This window comes from Salvelinus sp. IW2-2015, linkage group LG8, assembly GCF_002910315.2.
Source record: "Salvelinus sp. IW2-2015 linkage group LG8, ASM291031v2, whole genome shotgun sequence".
NCBI lineage: Eukaryota > Metazoa > Chordata > Actinopteri > Salmoniformes > Salmonidae > Salvelinus > Salvelinus sp. IW2-2015.
This window is the reverse complement of record NC_036848.1, coordinates 16,968,108-16,989,210: the sequence shown is the minus strand read 5'-3', so window position 1 is coordinate 16,989,210 and position 21,103 is coordinate 16,968,108. Positions and strand designations below refer to the sequence as shown.

Sequence of the window (21,103 nt, the reverse complement as noted above, 5' to 3'; positions counted from 1 at the left end):
GTAAATGTCTCTCAGGTCTGACTAATCCAAAACCCTGCTAAAAAGGTTAAAGAAATATCAAAATGTCTCACTAGGTCCCAGAAGCTGTCTTGTTTTTATGTAACAATAAACTTAATTATGAACTAGAACTTACCACATTTATTTCCATTGGTCATATTCTAACAGACTGTGATGGCTGTATTTTGGAATCCAAGTTATTTTAACTGTAGCATCACTCAGTGTTTGTGTTTCTGTGAATTGGTTGGGGTGTGATGATGACCAATGAAAACATGACAACTGAGATGGAAACGGGTAAGGTCAAACTAGTGACACATTTTGAAGGTCAAACTAGTGACACATTTTGAAGGTCAAACTAGGGACACATTTGGAAGGTCAAACTAGACACATTTTTTTTATTTTTATGTCTGCTCACAACCCAACTTATGTTTGAGGAGTGTCTGGAGGAATCCAAGGCCTAATACTTCATCAAGGCAAACAGAGTTAGACAGTGTACCTGGAATTAGATGAAAGCATTTGTATTTGAAGTACTGTCTGAAAATTATGTCCATGGCACACAAAGCCCACACAAGACCTACTGTTTTAACTCAGTATGATTCTAAAATTATCATCAGTCCGTGTGAGGATAGTCAAGTGAACAGGAAGTATTATTTTGTGCTGAGTCATTGTTGTCTGGCTGTGGTTAMATTTTTCATTGATATTCATGCATCCAAATACGGTGATATTATCAACCATAATCTGAGTTTTAGATGTGTGAAGCTYTGTTCTTTCTAGTCTGTGTCCAGTGGTTACTTTGAAAACAGACATTCATGGCTTTGAATCAGGTTAAAATTGATTAGACAAAATATCTAAATGGCATACTTTATAGAAACAGCTTTTATGCAATTCACGACTTAACGCAGAGTTTCTGTTTGAAGGGGCCATTCAAATAGTCAATTTCCTTTCGTTAAATTAGACAAGCCATTGTAATTTACTGTTGCWCTTTCTGCTGCATTTTTGTTGTTGTTCTTCAATAGCATAGCACAGAATCACTGATTCTGCTTAAGCTGAAGCCTCTACTGGTCTCAGGTTGCACCAGCCCAGGGTCTTTTATGACGCAGGTCTGTCAGTAAGCCCAGTCTTTTCTCTGCTAGTGCTGTGTAGGGTTGGCTGGTTCAGTTAGAACGTCAAAGTGGGCTTGTGCAAGTGTCAGTGTGTCTGTACTCGCRTTGGAGGGCGCATGTTATCTGAGGCCCACAGGGGAAGCCTCCAGATTTCAGCCAGCTGCCCTGCTATAAACATTTYAGAGTGGAGGAAGAAGACTATGGAGGGGGGAACACGCAAATCTCCATTCAAACTACCTTCGAATATCAACTCTTAGGCTTTCTTAAAGGAACGAGAAGAGGCCAGAGAGGGGTGGACCTTGCCGTGGAGGATAACAAGCACCTTTCCAAGTGTTGTTCGCGCTTCATTTCCTCTCGGCTTGGGAGTAGAGGGCATGCTGCACCAGAGGGGGGGRGTTCTCAAACAAACTATCTGACCCTGGTGGTTAACTAAAATCAGGCTCTGTGAGGCTTGCTGGAGGAGGGAGGGAACAGCAGTTAGCGTGAGGCCACCGTAGGGCTGCTGCACTGCTAACACACAGCAGCAGCAGGGAAAAAGGGAAGAGATGGCCACAGGAGAAATCACCACTCTACCTGCCACACCTGACGATGGAGGCAGTGGCGGCTTCCCTCCAGGAAACTTTAAGGAGCCCAAGAGGCTGTACTGTAAAAACGGGGGCTACTTCTTGAGGATAAACTCTAATGGAAGCGTGGACGGGATCCGAGAGAAGAACGACCCCCACAGTAAGTGGTTCCAGTCCATTGCGCGGCAGACAAAGCTTCTTTATGCTTTATAAGGGCGACAGGGAAGTAACCGGGAAATCATGGAGGACTAAAGTGAATTTAACTGCATGTGTTTATGGCTTCTCCAACATTCAAATCAAATACGTGTGTCTAGTTCTTGTACATTAGCCTTTGCAAGTGCATTCATGAATGTGGTAAGTGTATATTTTGATCTCATTCAAGTCACCTGGGTGTGTAACACTGCCATACATTAAAAAGGCACTGCTATTACGTCACTTGTAATTCAAATGTCCAGAAATAAAATATGACATAGTTTTCGTGTGAAATGTGTATTAATACATAGACCAACTCTTGAGTTCACATAAGTAAAGGCCATTGATAGTAATTGAGGATCTAGGTTTGTGTTTTTATCACTTCAGTATAATATATATTGGAGTGTCATTGATTAGCTTTATAACATGCAACAAGTAATATGTAAGCTTTGCCCTTGACACATTTAAACCACCTCATCACTCACGATCTAGTTGTTTTTTTCTTCAATGTATGTATCTCAGATTGCATCAGTAATTGGTAGGAGGAGAAGGGGCCCATGTCGAAGAGGGGGTTTTCATCACAGGAAGCACTGCTCAGTAGATCCTTGGGTGATAAGGGATGGGACTTGGAACAGGTGCACTCAAACAGCTGTCCAAAATCACAAGCAATTAACTACTAAGAGTGGAGACGAGAGACAGACATTAGTCATTTCAATTACTGCCCAAAAATTGGCATCATGTGCTTTACAGTACCATTTATCTTTAATCAATAAGGCATATATTCTATAAGTGTATGTATTAACAAATACACTAAACTGGAAGAGAAGCTCATTTTCTGTTATGACCATTCATTCAAATAGAACACTGTTGACGTGCCCATTTGCATTCTCCGTATGATTTAAAGCAAGGGATGATGAAATKAACCATGGCTGAAAGAGAAAGTTTCACTTAGAGATGTGATCACGAGACCTATTGCACAGATGTTCAGTAAACTTTCATGCTCCCTTGCACGTAACAACTACGAATTATGTATTCATTCAGAGAGGAATGGATCTTCATGACATTAGTCATTACACAAACCCTAAGTGCATACAGATGCCTCTGATATATATATATACATATATATATATATATATATACACACACACGTTTACAATGTACTGTCTTGCCATTTTGCCTTATGAGACCTGTTTGATAGGAACTAATTTTGTTTTTTGAACTATGCGAAAAATATGTTATTGAAATATGCTCCGTTGGCACAGCACATGTAGGCTTATCTGACTCTACAAAAAGTATTATAATCTGGGTGCTTCTACTCAACCAAATACTTGACTTACAATAAACCACTACTGCAATATAAAAAATATTGTTACATCGTAATTTCGTTTTCATATTTTGAGTATCTTGCTTATTTGATGCTTTATAAAAATATTTTCTCAATATATTTTTGGACCTCTGATATAATATTTGTCTGCTATATCCGTCTCTTTTCAACACCATTAATAACATACACTGACTGTACCAAACATTAAGAACATCTTACTAATATTGAGTTGCACCCCCCCCCCCCTTTTGGCCCCAGAACAGCCTCAATTTGTCAGGGCATGGACTCTACAAGGATTCAAACGTTCCACAGGGATGCTGGCCTATGTTAACTCCAACGCTTCCCACAGTTGTGTCAAGGTGGCTGGATGTCCTTTGGGAGGTGGAGTAGTCTTAATACACACGGGAAACCCAGTTCTTGGCACAAACCGCTGCGCCTGGCACGTACTACCATCGCCGTTCAAAGGCACTGAAATATTTTGTCTTGCCTATTCACCCTCTGAATGGCACACATACACAATCTATGTCTCAAGGCTTAAAAATACTTMTTTAACCTGTCTCATCTCCTTCATCTACACTGATTGAAGTGGATTGAACAAGTGGCATCAATAATGGATCATAGTTATCACCTGGTCAGTCTGTCATGGAAAGAGCAGGCGTTCTTAATGTTTTCTACACTCAGTGTATAACATCTATTCTATACTGAACAAAAATGTAAACGCAACATGTAAAGTGTTGGTCCCATGTTTCATGAACTGAAATAAAAGATCGCAGAAATGTTCCATATGCACAAAAAGCTTATTTCTCCTAAATTTTGTGCACAAACTTATTTATATCCCTGTTAGTAAGAATTTATCATTTTACAAGATGATCCATCCACCTGACAGGTGTGGCATATCAAGAAGCTGATTAAACAGCATGATCATTATACAGGTGCACCTTCTACTGGGGACAATGAAGGCCACTCAACACAATGCCACAGACGTTTTCAAGATTTGAGGGAGCGTTCAATTGGCATGCTGACTGCAGGAACGTCCACCAGAGCTGTTGCCAGTGAATTGAATGTTCATTTCTCTACCATAAGCCGCCTCCAACGTCGTTTTAGAGAATTTGGAAGTATGTCCAACCGGCCTCATAACCGCAGACCACGTGTGACTACGCCAGCCCAGGACCTCCACATCCGGCTTCTTCATCTACGGGATCGTCTGAAACAAGCCACCCGGACAGCTGATGAAACTGAGGAGTATTTCTGTCTGTAATAAAGCTCTTTTGTGGGGAAAAGCTCATTCTGATTGGCAGGTCCTGGCTACCATGGCTGCGCCCCTGCCCAGTTGTGAAATCCATAGATTAAGGCCTAATGAATTTATTTCAATTGACTGATTTCCTTATATGAGCTGTATCTCAGTAAAATCGTTGAAATTGTTGCATGTTGCGTTTATATTTTTGTTCAGTATAGAATCAATGGAGTTCACTGTGACACTAAAACATTTTCCCCTCCTCAGTCAAGCTTCAACTCCAAGCGACCTCAGTGGGGGAGGTAGTGATCAAGGGGGTCTCAGCCAACCGTTATCTGGCCATGAATGGAGATGGAAGACTGTTTGGAACGGTGAGTGAGCCTCACCTTCCTTTAAGCAGCACCGTTCACAAGGAAACTCCATTCCATTTGCTTTGATATTGTCATGGTCAACAACTCATGCTTTATTATAACAGGGACAGTATCATGCCTAAGATAAAGTGTTTTAATTAAGCAAATATTATGTTGTCATACTGTTACAGGTTTTGGTTTTTCCATTTATGTTATGAGGTTTGACTTTTAGCACATTAGCACGTAGGACGCACCGATTGGTGTCACCTCACTAGTCAGCATGTGTTACACCTGTGCTGGCTTGTCCATCTTGTTAGAGGGAAGGTGTTTCACCTATGCCGTCCCAGGTGCTATTTAACAGTGGCTGGCCCAGTGCTCCAGTTGTCTTGAGAGATGTGTAGGGTTAACACCTTTAGTTTGCGCTTCTGATTTGATTTCTAGACAAACAATCCTTTACCTGATCTTTCCTGTTTTTGTTTTGCTCTACTTTTTGGTTTGCTTCCTGTCTTTAAGCTTGGCGTGGGCTTTAATGTTAGCCTGTTCTTGGGAAAATTTAGTGGGCACTCACGATTGGTCTTTTAGGTCCCAGTTGTTGTTGCTAGTCAACTTTCAGTGGACACCCCCATGAGTGTCTTTTGTTTTAGTTTTTGTCAGTGACTCTTTGTTAGTTTCTCTTTCTGTTTGAGCAACAATTTTTGGTTTTCCTACTGGGGAACGTAACAAAATAGGGGTTAGTCCGGAATTTGAACCCAGGACCTCTCGCACCCGAAGCGAGAATTATAGTCCTAGACACCCTGTGTCTGTGGGACGGCTGAGTAATTTAGAGATTCTGTCTTTTTGGCACACTTGTCTCCGTCGAAAAAGCAGGGCAACAATGTTGCCTTTTTAGAATACCAGGGTTTATTCTCAATGTGCCAATTCAGTAGTGGTGGAAAAAGTACCCAATTGTCATACTTGAGTAAAAGTAAAGATACCTTAATAGAAAAGTCACCTAGTAAAATACTACTTGAGTAAAAGTCAAAAAGTATTTGGTTTAAAATATACTTAAGTATCAAAAGTAAATGTAATTTCTAAAATATAGTTAAGTATGAAATAATACATTATTTCAAGTTTCTTATATTAAGCAAACCAGACAGCACCATTTTCCCCMAAAAAAATAATTTACGGATAGCCAGGGGCACACTCCAACACTTGTTGGAGTGTGTTTAGTGAGTCCGCCAGATCAGTGGCAGTAGGGATGACCAGGGATGTTCTGTTGATAAGTGTGTGAATTGGACCATTTTCCTGTCTTGCTAAGCATTCAAAATATAACAAGTACTTTTAGGTGTCAGGGAAAATGTATGGAGTAAAAAGTACAATATTTTCTCTAGGAATGTAGTGAAGTAAAAGTAGATGCATATCGAGTGAATCCTGAAAAGAGAAAGAAACTCCGCAGCGAGGTACAGTATATTCTTGAGCACGGCATTGCACAATATGGTAACAGTCCGTGGAGTTTGCCCTGTATATTAGTACCTAAGGCGGATGGGTTTTCCTGAAAATATTATCTATCTTTGTGTTGAATAACATTAATCGACCAATCAATACAAAAACACAGAAATTGAAACAAACAATTCTGAAAATCAACCTACAATAGAGCATGCTGGGAAATATGATAATGATGGGCATGGTTTTGAGTGTTTTACTCTATCACACTCAACTCTGCTTACTAAGACCAAGACTGGAGTAGAAAATAGTACAAATAAAGAAAACCCCTTGAATGAGTAGGTGTTTTTAAACTTTTGACTGGTAGTGTACGTAAATAAGGTTTTTCTGTTTTTAATAAATTTGGAAAACAAAAWWWWTKTTTTTGCTTTGTCATTATGGGGTATTGTGTGTAGATTGAGGATCTTTTTAGAATAAGGCTGTAATGTAACAAAATGTGGAAAAAGTGAATGGGGTCTGAGTACTTTCCGAATGCACTGTATATACAAAAGTATGTGGACACCCCTTCAAATTAGTCGATTTGGCTATTTTAGCCATACCTGTTGCTGACAGGTGTTTAAAATGGAGCACACCGCCATGTAATCTCCATAGACACACATTGGCAGTAGAATGGCCTTACTGAAGAGCTCAGTGACTTTCAAAGTGGCACTGTCATAGGATGCCACCTTTCCAACAAGTCAGTTTGTCAAATTTCTGCCTTGGTCAACTGTAAGTGCTGTTATTGGAAACGTCTAGGAGCAACAACGGCTCAGCCACGAACCGCGTCCTCGGTTGCAACACACTACCGAGTTCCAAACTGCCTCTGGAAGCAACGTCAACACAACAACTGTTCGTCGGGAGCTTTAGGAAATTAGTTTCCATGGCCGTGCAGCCGCTCACAAGCCTAAGATCACCATGCTAAAGTGGTGTAAAGCTCGCCACCATTGAACTCTGGAGCAGTGGAAACACGTCTCTGGAGTGATGAATCATGCTTCACCATCTGGCAGTCCGACAGACTAATCTGGGTTTTGCGAATGCCAGGAGAACGCTACCTGCCCGAACGCATAGTCCCAATTGTAAAGTTTGGTGGAGGAGAAATAATGGTCTGGGTCTGTTTTTCATGGTTCAGGCTAGGCCCCTTAGTTCCATTGAAGAGAAATCTTAACACTATATTATTGACACAATGACATTCCAGACGATTCTGTGCTTCCAACTTTTCCCCAACAGTTTGGGGAAGGCCCTTTCCTGTTTCAGCATGACAATGCCCCGTGCACAAAGCGATGTCCATACAGAAATGGTTTGTCGGGATCGGTGTGGAAGAACTTGACTTGCCTGCACAGAGCCCTGACCTCAACCCCATCAAACACATTTGGGATGAATTGGAACGCCGACTGTGAGCCAGGCCTAATCTCCCAACATCAGTGCCCGACATCACTAATGCTCTTGTGGCTGAATGGAAGCAAGTCTCAGCAGCAATGTTTCAACATTGAGTGGAAAGCCTTCCCAGAAGAGTGGAGGCTGTTTTAGCAGCAAAGACCAACTCCATATTACTGCCCATTATTTTGGAATGAGATGTTCGAGCAGGTGTCCACATACTTTTGGTCATGTAGTGTACATGCACAAATATTCCAATAATATAGGTACAGTTTCAAACATTCTCACACCTACCGTTTTAAACTTATCAGATTAGCTAAACTGCTGATGTTAAAATGTAAACACTAATACTCAGGTACTATTTAAAAGGGGGGGGGGGGACTCTTACAAAGAACCCTCTTTTTCCAAAAAGTGTTCTTCAGATAAAAATGCTTTTGTTAGAAAAACGTTTGGAACCCTTTTTTTCTCCAAGTGTGTGTTAGCAGTGAATGGAGGTACTTCTGGACTACTGTAGAAGTGTGAGCAGCGATGACTGACTTATGTGGTTTCGTGGTTCAGAGGGCTCCTCCACAGTGTATTTAAACCCCAGGAAGTGTTTCCTGTCACTTCCTAATGAGTAACCAGGCTAGCCGCTGGGCACTCACTGGTAGACACATTACAGGCACTGCACCGTCACTGATGTGGTCAATCACTCAGAAGCTGCTCGCAGGGTGAGGGAAAGATCCAGTTTAGTTGTAGCCTGCTGGAAGTAGGTTGTTATGTGTTTGGGGATTGTATTATTCGTCCTTACTTAGTCCCGCTCACCAGTCTTATGTACAGGGTCACAAGCTGCTGTACAAGCATTGTTCTTTTCACCTCAAATCTCTTTCCCCTAATAATATATCTATTCCCGAGCAAAGTTTCCATGATATCACTGTCATATGTCAATGTTTGGATAGACTATATTCATACAATATATTTAGAAAATATTAGGTCATGGGGATTGATTTGAGTTAAATATAAATTAATACAGTTACTGTTTCCCTAACCTCTGAATTGAACTTCCTATTGGGTTCTCCCATGCCTGTTGTAAGTCCCAGGAAATGCTTCCATGTCGGGTTAGTTAAGGCCATAACAGTTCTCCTTTATAGGTAGCCATGGTTGAATGGAAAACAGGCCCCCTCTTGTTGGATAGGACATGGGCAGAGAATTCAGCTGGCAACATAGATTTGAGACCGATGTGATTGATGTCATCAGGTCTTCCACATTGTGGAAACAGTGTGAGTTTTCCCATTCATACTCATGTAATGAAAAAACCTACATACAGGAAATCTATTATTGAACACGGAATACGGATTTGTCCACTTGAAATTAAGTTACTTCAAAAAGAAATTCACACCTCTTTGGCTTGGCAGAATTTCTGTTGAACTACTGAAGAATATCTTCATTAGTGTGTGACATTAAACAGCAGTTGACTGCTCTGGAGTCTCCACTGAAACAATGGGGGGTATTGAGGTCTGAGGTGTTTTACAGAGTGAATCAACATCAATAAAATGTCAACATTACAAGCTTTTTCTCTTTCTCCACAGAGCATGTAAAAAGGAACTATATTAAATGCTGTCAACATTAAATGGCTTATTTTCATTAAATGTCATAAGGACCGAGACAGAGCTTTGATTAAACATTTTGTTAACATTACAACTGTTAGTATTTCCACGTTCCCACCTGGTAGCTAGGACCTAGGCTAAGTTATGTACATGACATGAGTTATTGTTTAATATTATGAATAAACATCATTGCCCAAAGCTTGGCACTGGTGAACATTTCCTATTGAACATGGTTTTTAATCCAGGAGTAGATTTATTAATCTGGGTCTGGGAAACCGGCCCATTGTGTTTCATTGCATAAGACAAACACAAACAGTGTTTCATTGACATTCATCATTGCTTCAGTATACAATATGAAACTGGATCAAGCGTATCCAAGAATAACACAACTGGACCAACAAGTGTATTAAATGAACCTCTAGATATTAAATTCATGTTTTTCCTTCGTTCTCTCTCTCTCTTCAGAGACGGACAACAGATGAATGCTACTTCATGGAGAGGTTGGAGAGTAACAACTACAACACCTACCGCTCTCGGAAGTACCCTGACATGTATGTGGCGTTGAAAAGGACTGGCCAGTACAAGTCAGGATCCAAAACTGGACCGGGCCAAAAAGCCATTCTCTTTCTCCCCATGTCAGCCAGACGCTGAGCTGAGCTCACCTTGTCTTACTCATCTTAAAACTCAGCGAGATATGAAAAAGACAGAGCTCACTCATCCTCAGTGACATCATCCCTGTAGTTGGGTTCTTCAACGGCAGGCATTTCAATCAATGGTGAAGGTGCATAAAGTTGGTGGCCCCCATGTATTACATTTACATATTACATATTTTTACATTATTTTTTGCTGGCCCTCCGTGTACTTACAAACACCTAATATGCTAAATTCGCCGTATTGTACAGTGCTCTCCATTTACTATTTTTTTTACATCGGCATTAGTACAGTATACATGATACCAATTCTAGCTCCAAGAAGGCAGCAATTTGAAAAAACTAAAAAGTAGATTGTGCTGATTTATTGGTGCATTGAACCATGTCACGCACCGTAGTTTAAAAACTCTGGATAGTGCTCAAACAATGTCATATCTGAATTCCTCCATCTTTATGCACCTTCGCCATTCAGCTATATAAATGTGAGTTTAACTAAGGCTGCTTCAAATATTGTATTGTACTTTGATAATTTGCTTATTGTTCTTCATTTAACAATTTTGAAATACATCATTTTAGACAAAAGTGAAATGCCACTTGGTAGTTCTGGTCTTTAAAAAGGAAAGTTTTACTGCACGGCAGTAAAGGTCAGCTTTTATGCCCAGAACTTTACTTGATAAAACCTTCAAATAGAACATTGGGTTGGCAAAGCTAAATCGAGCACACCATTACACTAAACTCATTGCAAGACAAACAGTAGACCTAGTACATATTTTACCTCTCTATCTTAAAATATAAATGAGTTGTTTGATTTTAGAACTTAGTGGCCCTGAGGTTCTTCCCAAACAGAGTTGCCAATTTCTTCAAATTGTGTATTTTTATTTGATTTTTTACAGACGAGGAACATCTTGTGATTTGTGCAAAATGTCCTTTACAGTGGTCATCATCGGTACCATTTGCTACACCCTCCTTCCCTAGTAACAGTTTATAAAAACATATTCCAGTCTGCCATAAATATACACTTCCTAGTATTATGGTAGAACACCATCCACACACTAATATGACAAGCACTGACGTGCTAGTGCAATTAGCATCGTTGTGCTAAGTAAGGCCGGACCCTGTCCTCAGGCCTTGTGTTTTAGCACCTGCGGCAGCTCCCTGTGGTACAGCTGGTAGAACCTCCCTGAGTAGACAGCTGGCAGCTCCTCCATAGCCAGATCAATCTTGTCAAAGCCCTGGTTTAGGCCGTGAAGCAGGAGGCTGGCTAGGCGGCTAGTGATGGGTGTTGTGGCGTGTGTCTTGGCCAGCTCGGTTAGCTCCAGCCACTCGCAGCGCAGGCACTCCTGGGTGCAGAAGTTGATGTCATGAGTGAGAGGGCTGAGGCGGCAGATGATGTACATGTCGGACATACCAAAAGCACCCGGGTGGTTGTGCTGCTGCCGGATGCTCAGAAGGGACTTGAACTCAGAGCGGACTCCAGTCTCCTCAAAGACCTCTCGGACCGCAGTGGTGCCTTGAAGAGAATGAAGGAAAGGGGAAAAAAAGATGAGGATACATGGATTTTATGTTTGTACTGTTCTTTAAAAAGTCTTTGTCAAGAAAACTCCAGTACTGTATATCTATCTGACTGTATGATAATGCTCACAGAATAACTGACCTTTCATTATCAACATTTTTTGTACGATACGCATGCGAGTACAAAATGGAACATTAAGTCACGAAAATGAAATGGTTAAAAATAAAGGGAAATCTATTTTATGTATTTTAGTCACATACGCTGCTTAGAGGGTGGGTCTATGTATCAAAGCTGCTTCAAMAAGTTAAACAAGTTGAACTTGTAACTAGTAAAAGTTTTATTTGAAGTCGTTGTTTTAAGTAAAATTGTTTAGATACTGTTATACTTGAGTGTAGCTCACATGAAGGTCTGAGATGGCTGTTTCTCTGTGTATGGTATACCTTAATGTATTGTGTACAGTCAGTTACTATACAGGATTATGAAGTTGTGGTTGCACCACTCACCAACGTTTTCTCCTGGATCCGAGAGCCCTCCAGGGAACTTCCATGCATTTACTGTCTGAAATAAAGTCACAACAATACATTTTGTATTAGGACTCAAATTTGGGCTGCATTCAAGTATTTTATTTGTGAAAGTGTCCTTCAGCATTAATAAGTATTTTACAACTGTATGTGCATAGGGCCAAATCCAAACTTAAATCCACACTTTCGTAAAATGTGTGCATTGATGTTATAAGTTAGRCACTCAGATCTTCCCTATGAGTTTAATATTCATTTTGATGTGATTGTATGCTATTCTTGAAAAAAATCGAAGCAATTAAGTTTGGTGTTTTCACCACTCTTTAAATATATTTAAAGACAGATCGCTGCTGGTTAAATTATGTAGTTATTGAATACATTTATTGTAGTTTTTGATTAATTTTTAATTCAAAATATACTTTTGCTATTGAAAAACAATTGTTTTATTTTTGGAGCTACTTGTTTTACAACAATGTAGGAAAATGTAAGAATAAACTTATCATTTAACAATATACACGATGTTTTGTGTGGTTTCCCTTATTGTGCTCTGGCAATGTGGCTGTGATTCTATATATGGGTAATCTGATACAGTCTAGGCATTGAATTCATCTGGAGAGCGTGGCTATGAGCAGATAAGTAAAAAAAGAATAACAACAAATGGACCGATTAGCAAATAAGAACCATGACTAACTTGCACTCGTAATTCTTAATCGTAAACAGCCAATGACTCCTATTGTTCTAAAAACATACATCAACCCATTACACATTACTTCATCAGATTTCAACACGGCAAATTGTATCTCGTTTCAGCCACAAGTCACCTAGCTACAATGCAATTACCCAGCATCCCTTTCATTTGCTGTCTTGGTGCAGGAGTCAGTGATAATGAAACAGAGGGGTTCACTTTCAGGAAACACAACCCCAGAGCGGCTCTGGATGGGCTTAGCCTGCCAAACTTTGCTGATGGCCAAAGGCCAGACAGAGTGCATGAGGCCCTCTTCCAGTAAATGACGAGGAGGAGAGAGGAGATTAAAAAAACACTCCTCTCACTTCCCAAACACTAACTGCTCGCTGCTGTTTCCTAAAATAACTAACACGCAAGCACCACTCTTGATATCTATTGTAGTGATTGGGAACACAGATAAATATTCAACCAAAGAGTTGCCATTGAGTGAGGTTTTGATACTTCCACACTGCAAATTGCTTTAGAAATACAGGGGAATTCTTTGCGTCCACACTTTATTGTAATGTATGAAATGTTGTGTGGCGTACTCGGCATGGGTTAAGAATGTTTGCTTGAGGTTGCGTAATGTTGTGAGTAGCTATGCTAAGTGAGATGGTGCCGCAGCAGAAGTCAAGGTAAAGTCTGAGAGGAGAATAACTATCCCCATGGAGAGGGACAGACAGAGGGGCAGCAGACGCCAGGAAAACCGCCTAAATAAAGACATAACGAGACCAATTCATAGCAGTGGGAAGGAAGGAAACAACTACTGCCATTCACCCCTCTGTGTCGATTGGGGATTATGAGAGTTAGATGAAGCACATTGAGGTCCAGAGGTTGGACTGTGACTGAAAAGTTGTATTTTTCCATAATATATATTACAATGGTTTAGCTTTGCTTCCCTAGATAGACACCATTTAGATCACTAGAATGCAAGTCGATTTTTCTTCTGCAATGGTGAACTAAAAAACTAAAACTTTTTCTGTTGCCTTATATGGACATTTTAAAAGCAACTGAAGGCAATAAATAATTTATCTGGTAGAAAACGGATTATCTAGAGTCCAAATTTACAACAAAGTGTAAATAGGATATTTTTGGTCATAAAGTCAGTCTCGTCAGTCTTTGCGAGATAATTAGGAAAAAAATGGGATACCGTAACAATTTTCCTTGGGTTGGGTTTATTTCATCCTGCCCAAAGTAATAATCAATTCGGAGCGCAGCTGCACACGACCCAATTATAATGCCCACGGTCAATTTGGTTTGACATTCAATATCCCTATGGGGGCTAGTTAGGGACCATCAAGTAAATTACACAATGTACATGGGAAAATATTTTTAAATGTCAATAGCTCTAAATTTCAATGATTTAAAAACCTCAAACACACTATAAATTGTAGAAATTCACATACAAATATTAAAAGCACTTAATGAGACAACTAAAAGGTGTGCAACATGAAAATATTGTCCCATTTACAAAGTGTAATTTATTGATGGTCCCTAACTAGTCCCGTAGATAGGCTATCCAAAGTCAAACCAACAAAAGTCCTGGTTAGACTGTTTCAAGTTATCTAGAAGGGTGAGTGACTAACTGTGTACTGTTTTGGCTGAGAGAATGTACAAACGCTTGCCACATGTGAACATACACACAAGAGACACCCACATTAAACCACACACCCAAGACAACTCGTTTGGCTTCAGTCATGGCCGCTGCATTTCATCATGAGAAAGCGAAGTAAAAACGAGGCCAATCAGGAAGTTCAGTCCCCCTTTATGATAAAATACAGAGAAGCAGTACAATACCTTGTTTTTGTCTTGAACAACGAGAACCTTTCCATTTGACTCATCAACGACTGCACCTTTATAGACAAAATTAAATAAGTTACTAGCCAGGTACACTACAGTAAATACCAACATAACAGCATGATAATGAAAGTGTTATTAAGCAAATTATTCAATCATTGCTGGTGTGTAAGCCAAAGAACTTTGAAGACAGCTTCCAGAAAACTGAMTAGAAACCAGTTGGCATTGAGTTGAGCGGTAATTATTGGGTTTGAGAGAACATGAAAGGTTTCATTAAACTGACCCATGTGGAGTGAGCAGTGAGTGGCCTGAGGCTGGACTTTAGCTATGCTGCCAGAGAGAGGGGCCACCACCACAACTCAAAAAACAATCGGAGACTTGAGAGAAATGTTGACTGTATTCTCTGAGGCTACATTTTTAGAAATTTAGACAACAAGAAACCTGCAATAATCATGAAATGATTGCTCTTGCTGTGAATGTGTTATGCTGTACCAACTCTCGCTCTAATTTGGCAAGGAGGACAATCCATTCCCCTATAGTGAGGTAGTACACCGATAATTCTGGACCATCATAAACCACCTTGGCTTGTGATTACAGACTAAAAGGTCTCAATTGTAAAATGGATTTTCCTGATTAAATAAAAGGTGAGATACAGTTTGTGTGACCAAGTTTTCCAAACATCTACTCTGAATTAAGATTCAAAGATGTCTGCAGAAAGAATGGGGTATCAGCTATGACATGAAACCTTGAGTTAGATTTTTTTTAAATTGTGGTTAATGAATTACAGTAAGTGAAGTGAATTAACACCCAGTAACAGAATGACATCATGGGTCTCTGATCTGTACTATACAGAAATGCATAATTATAAATGTMATTATCTTCATGGTGATTTATCCTAAATAATCTCAGCAAAAAAACAAACGTCCTCTCACTTTCAACTGCGTTCATTTTCAGCAAACTTAACATGTGTAAATATTTGTATGAACGTAACAAGATTCAACAACAGAAACATAAACTTAACATGTTCCACAGACATGTGACTAACAGAAATGGAATAAGCGCCCGGGTGGCGCAGTGGTCTAGGGCACTGCATCGCAGTGCTAGCTGCGCCACCAGAGTCTCTGGGTTCGCGCCCAGGCTGGGCTGGGTTCGCGCCCAGGCTCTGTCGCAGCCGGCCGCAACCGGGAGACGCACAATTGGCATAGCGTCGTCCGGGTTAGGGAGGGTTTGGCCGGTAGGGATATCCTTGTCTCAGTATGTAAAAAAAAATATATATATATATAAATAAAATAAAAATAAAATAATGTTATAAAATGTATGCACTCTACTGTAAGTCGCTCTGGATAAGAACGTCTGCTCTTGGCCGGTAGGGATATCCTTGTCTCAGTATGTAAAAAATGTAATAAAATGTATGCACTCTACTGTAAGTCGCTCTGGATAAGAGCGTCTGCTAAATGACTAAAATGCAACAAAAAAAAATGTAAAAATGTAATGTGTCCCTGAACAAAGGGGAGGTCAAAATCAAAAGTAACAGTCAGTATCTGCTGTGGCCACCAGCTGCATTAAGTACTGCAGTGCATCTCCTCCCCATGGACTGCACCAGATTTGCCAGTTCTTGCTGTGAGATGTTACCCCACTCTTCCACCAAGGCACCTGCAAGTTCCCGGACATTTCTGGGGGGAATGCCCCTAGCCCTCACCCTCCGTTCCAACAGGTCCCAGACGTGCTCAATGGGATTGATATCTGGGCTCTTCGCTGGCCATGGCAGGACACTGACATTCCTGTCTTGCATGAAATCATGCACAGAACAAGGAGTATGGCTGGTGGCATTGTCATGCAGGAGGGTCATGTCAGGATGAACCTGCAGGAAGGGTACCACATGAGGGAGGAGGATSWCTTCCCTGTAACACACAGCGTTGAGATTGCCTGCAATGACAACAAGCTCAGTCCGATGATGCTGTGACACACCACCCCAGACCATGACGGATCCTCCACCTCCAAATCGATCCCGCTCCAGAGTACAGGCCTCGGTGTAACGCTCATTCCATCGACGATAAACTCAAATCCGACCATCGTCCCTGGTGAGACAAAACCGCGACTCATCAGTGAAGAGCACTTTTTGCCAGTCCTGTCTGGTCCAGCGACGGTGGGTTTGTGCCCATAGGCGATGTTGTTGCCGGTGAAGTCTGGTGAGGACCTGCCTTACAACAGGCCTACAAGGCCTCAGTCCAGCCTCTCTCAGCCTATTGCTGACAGTCTGAGCACTGATGGAGGGATTGTGCGTTCCTGGTGTAACTTGGGCAGTTGTTGCCATCCTGTACCTGTCCCGCAGGTGTGATGTTCGGATGTACCGATCCTGTGCAGGTGTTGTTACATTGTGGTCTGCCACTGCGAGGACAATCAGCTGTCCGTCCTGTCTCCCTATAGCGCTGTCTTAGGCGTCTCACAGTACGGACATGGCAATTTATTGCCCTGGCCACATCTGCAGTCCTCATGCCTCCTTGCAGCATGCCTAAGGCACATTCACGCAGATGAGCAGGGGCCCTGGGCATCTTGCTTTTGGTGTTTTTCAGAGTCAGTAGAAAGGCCTCTTTATTGTCCTAAGTTTTCATAACTGTGACCTTAATTGCCTACCGTCTGTAAGCTGTTAGTGTCTTAACGACCGTTCCACAGGTGCATGTTCATTAATTGTTTATGGTTCATTGAACAAGCATGGGAAACAGTGTTTAAACCCTTTACAATGAAGATCTGTGAAGTTGTTTGGATTTTTACCAATTATCTTTGAAAGACAGGGTCCTGAAAAAGGGACGTTTCTTTTTTTGCTGAGTTTAGGTACAGGTAGAAAAATGTATTATTCTACACACCGGTTATTATTTTAATGAGCTCCACCCCCAAACAAGACCAAATCTGTGCCATTCATAGACTTCCATGTTTCACAAGTTTGGACATCAAATTACATCAAATTGTATTAGTCACATGCGCCGAATACAACAGGTAGACCTTACAGACCTTACAGTGAAATGCTTACTTACGAGCCCCTAACCAACAATGCAGTTTAAAAAAATACAGATAAGAATAAGAAATAAAAGTAACAAGTAATTAAAGAGCAGCAGTAAAATAACAATAGCTAGACTATATACAAGGGGGTACTGGTACAGAGTCAATGTGTGGGGGCACCGGTTAGTTGAGGTAATATGTACATGTAGATAGAGTTTTACAAGTGACTATGCATAGATGATAACAACAGAGAGTAGCAGCAGTGTAAAAGAGGGGCGGGCAAGGCAAATATAGAGGTCCTGGAGGGCAGGAAGCTTGGCCCCAGTGATGTACTGGGCCATTCGCACTACCCTCTGTAGTGCCTTACGGTCGGAGGCCGAGCAGTTGCCACACCAGGCAGTGATGCAACCAGTTAGGATGCTCTCGATGGTGCAGCTGTAGTRGAGTAGAGTTCAAAGTAGAGTAGAGTTCAATACAGTACACTACAGTAAGTTATACTGTACTGACCTATATTTTACTTTTCTGTATTGTACTGTGCTGTCCAAACTTATGAAATAGACGTCTAAGATTGGTTCAGATTTGGACTGACCAAATTGCAATGGTCTGTGAGGGGACTGGTTACAGTAAATGGAAAGAGGGGACTCATGGGTAGGTGTCAGTAAGAGCCGGGAGAGGTGACATAAACTGGAGAGAGCGGGGTAGGGGTTTCCAGACTGTTTTCACACTCYTGCTTTGACCACTAGACGACAGAAAGAAAACCGTTATGAGCTGAGCATAACAGTATGCCAGTGGAAGGGAAGACAGTAACAACAGTGGACCAACCTGTGATTTGTGACTACTATGATTTCCCATTGTAGCCAATTCAGTTGCAGTCATTTTGTCACAGATTTTTTGGTAACTCTGATGCCAATTATTTTATAAAGACTTCCTCATATGCACTCTCCTGTTCTATTGGTTTTAAACTTTAATGAATTGTCTAGCAGCCAAAGGCATTATCCCAGTCATATTAGCAACCCGTGATAGTTGTTGCATCTTTAGATCTCCCCCTTTCTACATTTCTAACCGATATTTCCATCTCTGTCCATGAATCTGCTCGCATGTGCAGTGTGCATTTTAGAACGGTGTTTCCTGCAAATTGCATTTTTGAACACTTGCGCATAGGCCTGCGCCGTATCCCTGGGGACTTTCATTCCTGTCCTGCAGCTCAGTTCAGAAGGACAACTGTATATTTGATGTGTCTGGGTGGTTTAATACATTATCCACAGCATAATTATTAACTTGGACATGCTTAATAGGGGTAGGCATGAWTTTGGAATGACACCCTTCTTCTGTCCCTTTCCATCTGTAAGGTCCTTCAGTCAAGTATTGAAAATCAAGCACAGATTCAAAGACCAGGGAACTTTGAAGGTTAACATGGTAGATGGGTAACAATAACAAATCAGACATTGAACATCTGTTCAATGTCTGATTTGTTATTGTTACCCATCTACCATGTTAACCTTCAAAGTTCCCTGGTCTTTGAATCTGTGCTTGATTTTCAATACTTGACTGAAGGACCTTACAGATGGAAAGGGACAGAAGAAGGGTGTCATTCCAAAATCATGCCTACCCCTATTATTTCACACATAGTGCGTCCATGTAACTTATGTGATTTGTTAAGCCACATTCTATTCCTGAACCAATTTAGGCTTGCCTAAACAAAGGGTCTGAATACTTATGCAACGACTATATTTTAGTTATGTATTTTTTAAAGATAAATAAAAAATKAATATCCTAAAATGTATTCCACTTTGACATTAGGAGTATTTTGTTTAGATTGTTGACCGAAATGACAATTAAATCCATTTTAATCCCACTTTGTAACAACATTTTATGAAATCCAAGGGGTCTGAATGCTTTTGCAAGGCACTGTATGTGGGTTTTTGGTAAGAGAATGACACTAGGCAATAATTCTTCAAATGTACAGAAGGCAAATAATTTCAGCAAAAAACWAAATATAAAATGTTGATATTAGTTGGCAGGGGTCTTTACCTTGATGTATTTCTAATAACTTTTAAGACTGTTGCTGCTAGATGTTGTCTAAGACCCCCTTTCCATCTCTTTGACCAGCAATCAAAGCSTTTGCTTGTATGTATGCCTCACTTTCTCAAAAATATAGCTATCAATTTGACACCAAATTTGATGTGCTCCTACGAACTTCACAGTGCCTTTTACAAGGAATTAACAAGTACAGTCTATAGTGAAACAGAAAGGGTGACTCAGCAATAGTTGTGGAATGTTTGCCATCCCATTCGGCCTAGTGGGAGCAGTCTTTTTTTGACAACTAAATAACTTTTTTTCCAACAGGTTGTGACTAAGACGGCCAACTATTTGCTTCTGTTGACAGCTCCGGGGGGAAGGAAATGGGCCCTTATTTTTCCGTCTGGCGTCTCACCAGGACACCATCTAGTCCTTGAATGAATTTCCCAGATGTGTGGCGAGGGATGGGTTGTCTAATCCTCAACTTGGCCTTCCGTGTGGAAATTGATGTCATCCCCAGCCAACCACATCACAAGAGATTTCCCGGGTACCAGACTGAAAAGTCATCATTAGGTTAGCCTGTGGAGGGGAAAAGTTTCCTCCAAATGCAGACTGGGTCCGTTCGTAAGCTCGGGAATGAGGCAGCAAACCAAGTAATCAACAGAGGGGAATTGTGGGTCATGTAAAATTATTGGCTGCTGCAGTTGACAGCTTGGATACTGATTTACTCTATGGGTGAGACTGTTCTTCCGTAGGGTAGGTTGGTGTGGAGTCACTGCACATGCGGGGTGTGTGTGCTACGCCTACGATGAACAAGTGGTCTGACATACAGTTCCGACCAATTATATGGGCAYCCTTGTACCTTTATTGAATAATTCCCCATTTCTTCTCAAAAAAAAGAAAAAGAAAAGAAAAAACCTTTTGGTCACTGCTGTGTTATTGGATTTTTAACACCGAAGAACCAATTTTATTTTGGTAAACTTAAGTTCACAATTGTAATTGATAAAATAAAGACAAATGGCACGGACAAAATTATAGTTACCCCAGAGCAAGCACTTGGTTACACAGCCTTTGGCCAAGATAGCTGCAGACAAATGCTTCTTGTAGCCATCAATGAGCTTACTGCACCTTTCTACTGGAAGTTTGGCCCACTTTTCATCAGCAAACTGCTTTAATTCTTCAATGTTTGTCGGGTGCCCTCCAACTGCTGTTCTCAGCTCTCTCCATAGGTTATGGATGTGATTCAGATCTGTAATCTTGGCTGGTCACTCCAGAACAGTCCAGTATTTCTTCTTGAATCTTTCCTGGGTGGTTTTTGATGTGGGTTTGAGGTCGTTGTCCTGCTGGATGACCCACAGCCTTCAATGGAAACAGTTTTTGGACACTGGGTTGAACATTGGACTCCAAAACACCTGATAATCTGCTGATATCATGATGCCTTGCACATATACACAGGCAGTTAGGAAAGCTAAGGCTAGCTTTTTCAAACAGAAATTTGCATCCTGTAGCACAAACTCAAAAAAGTTCTGGGACACTGTAAAGTCCATGGAGAATAAGAGCACCTTCTCCCAGCTGCCCACTGCACTGAGCCTAGGAAACAATGTCACCACCGATAAATCCACTATAATTGAGAATTTCAATTAGCATTTTTCTACGGCTGCCCATGCTTTCCACCTGGCTAYCCCTACCCCGGTCAACAGC

At 41.0% G+C, this 21,103-nt stretch overlaps 2 protein-coding genes across 6 annotated transcripts in view; one reads left to right on the top strand and one right to left on the bottom strand.

Annotated features, from left to right (window-relative positions):
- The first annotated feature begins 1,138 nt into the window (after nt 1-1,138).
- fgf2 (fibroblast growth factor 2) lies at nt 1,139-12,382 on the top strand. Its single transcript, XM_023992651.2, has 3 exons — nt 1,139-1,823; nt 4,681-4,784; nt 9,650-12,382. Exons 1-3 carry the CDS (start codon nt 1,646-1,648, stop codon nt 9,833-9,835), a joined length of 468 nt encoding a protein of 155 aa, XP_023848419.1. The 5' UTR covers nt 1,139-1,645; the 3' UTR covers nt 9,836-12,382.
- The window catches only part of nudt6 (nudix (nucleoside diphosphate linked moiety X)-type motif 6), a 45,701-nt gene continuing 34,176 nt past the window's right edge, over nt 9,579-21,103 (bottom strand). For 4 of the 5 annotated variants that reach the window (XM_070444786.1, XM_023992648.2, XM_023992649.2 and 1 more), the window contains exons 3-5: nt 14,387-14,442; nt 11,851-11,905; nt 9,579-11,344 (exon numbers count right to left, since the gene is read on the bottom strand). In XM_070444786.1, coding sequence (XP_070300887.1) covers nt 10,956-11,344; nt 11,851-11,905; nt 14,387-14,442 — 500 coding nt within the window. In that variant the 3' untranslated portion in view covers nt 9,579-10,955. The remainder of the gene's footprint in view (nt 11,345-11,850; nt 11,906-14,386; nt 14,443-21,103) is intronic. The other variant, XM_070444785.1, reaches the window with a different exon arrangement.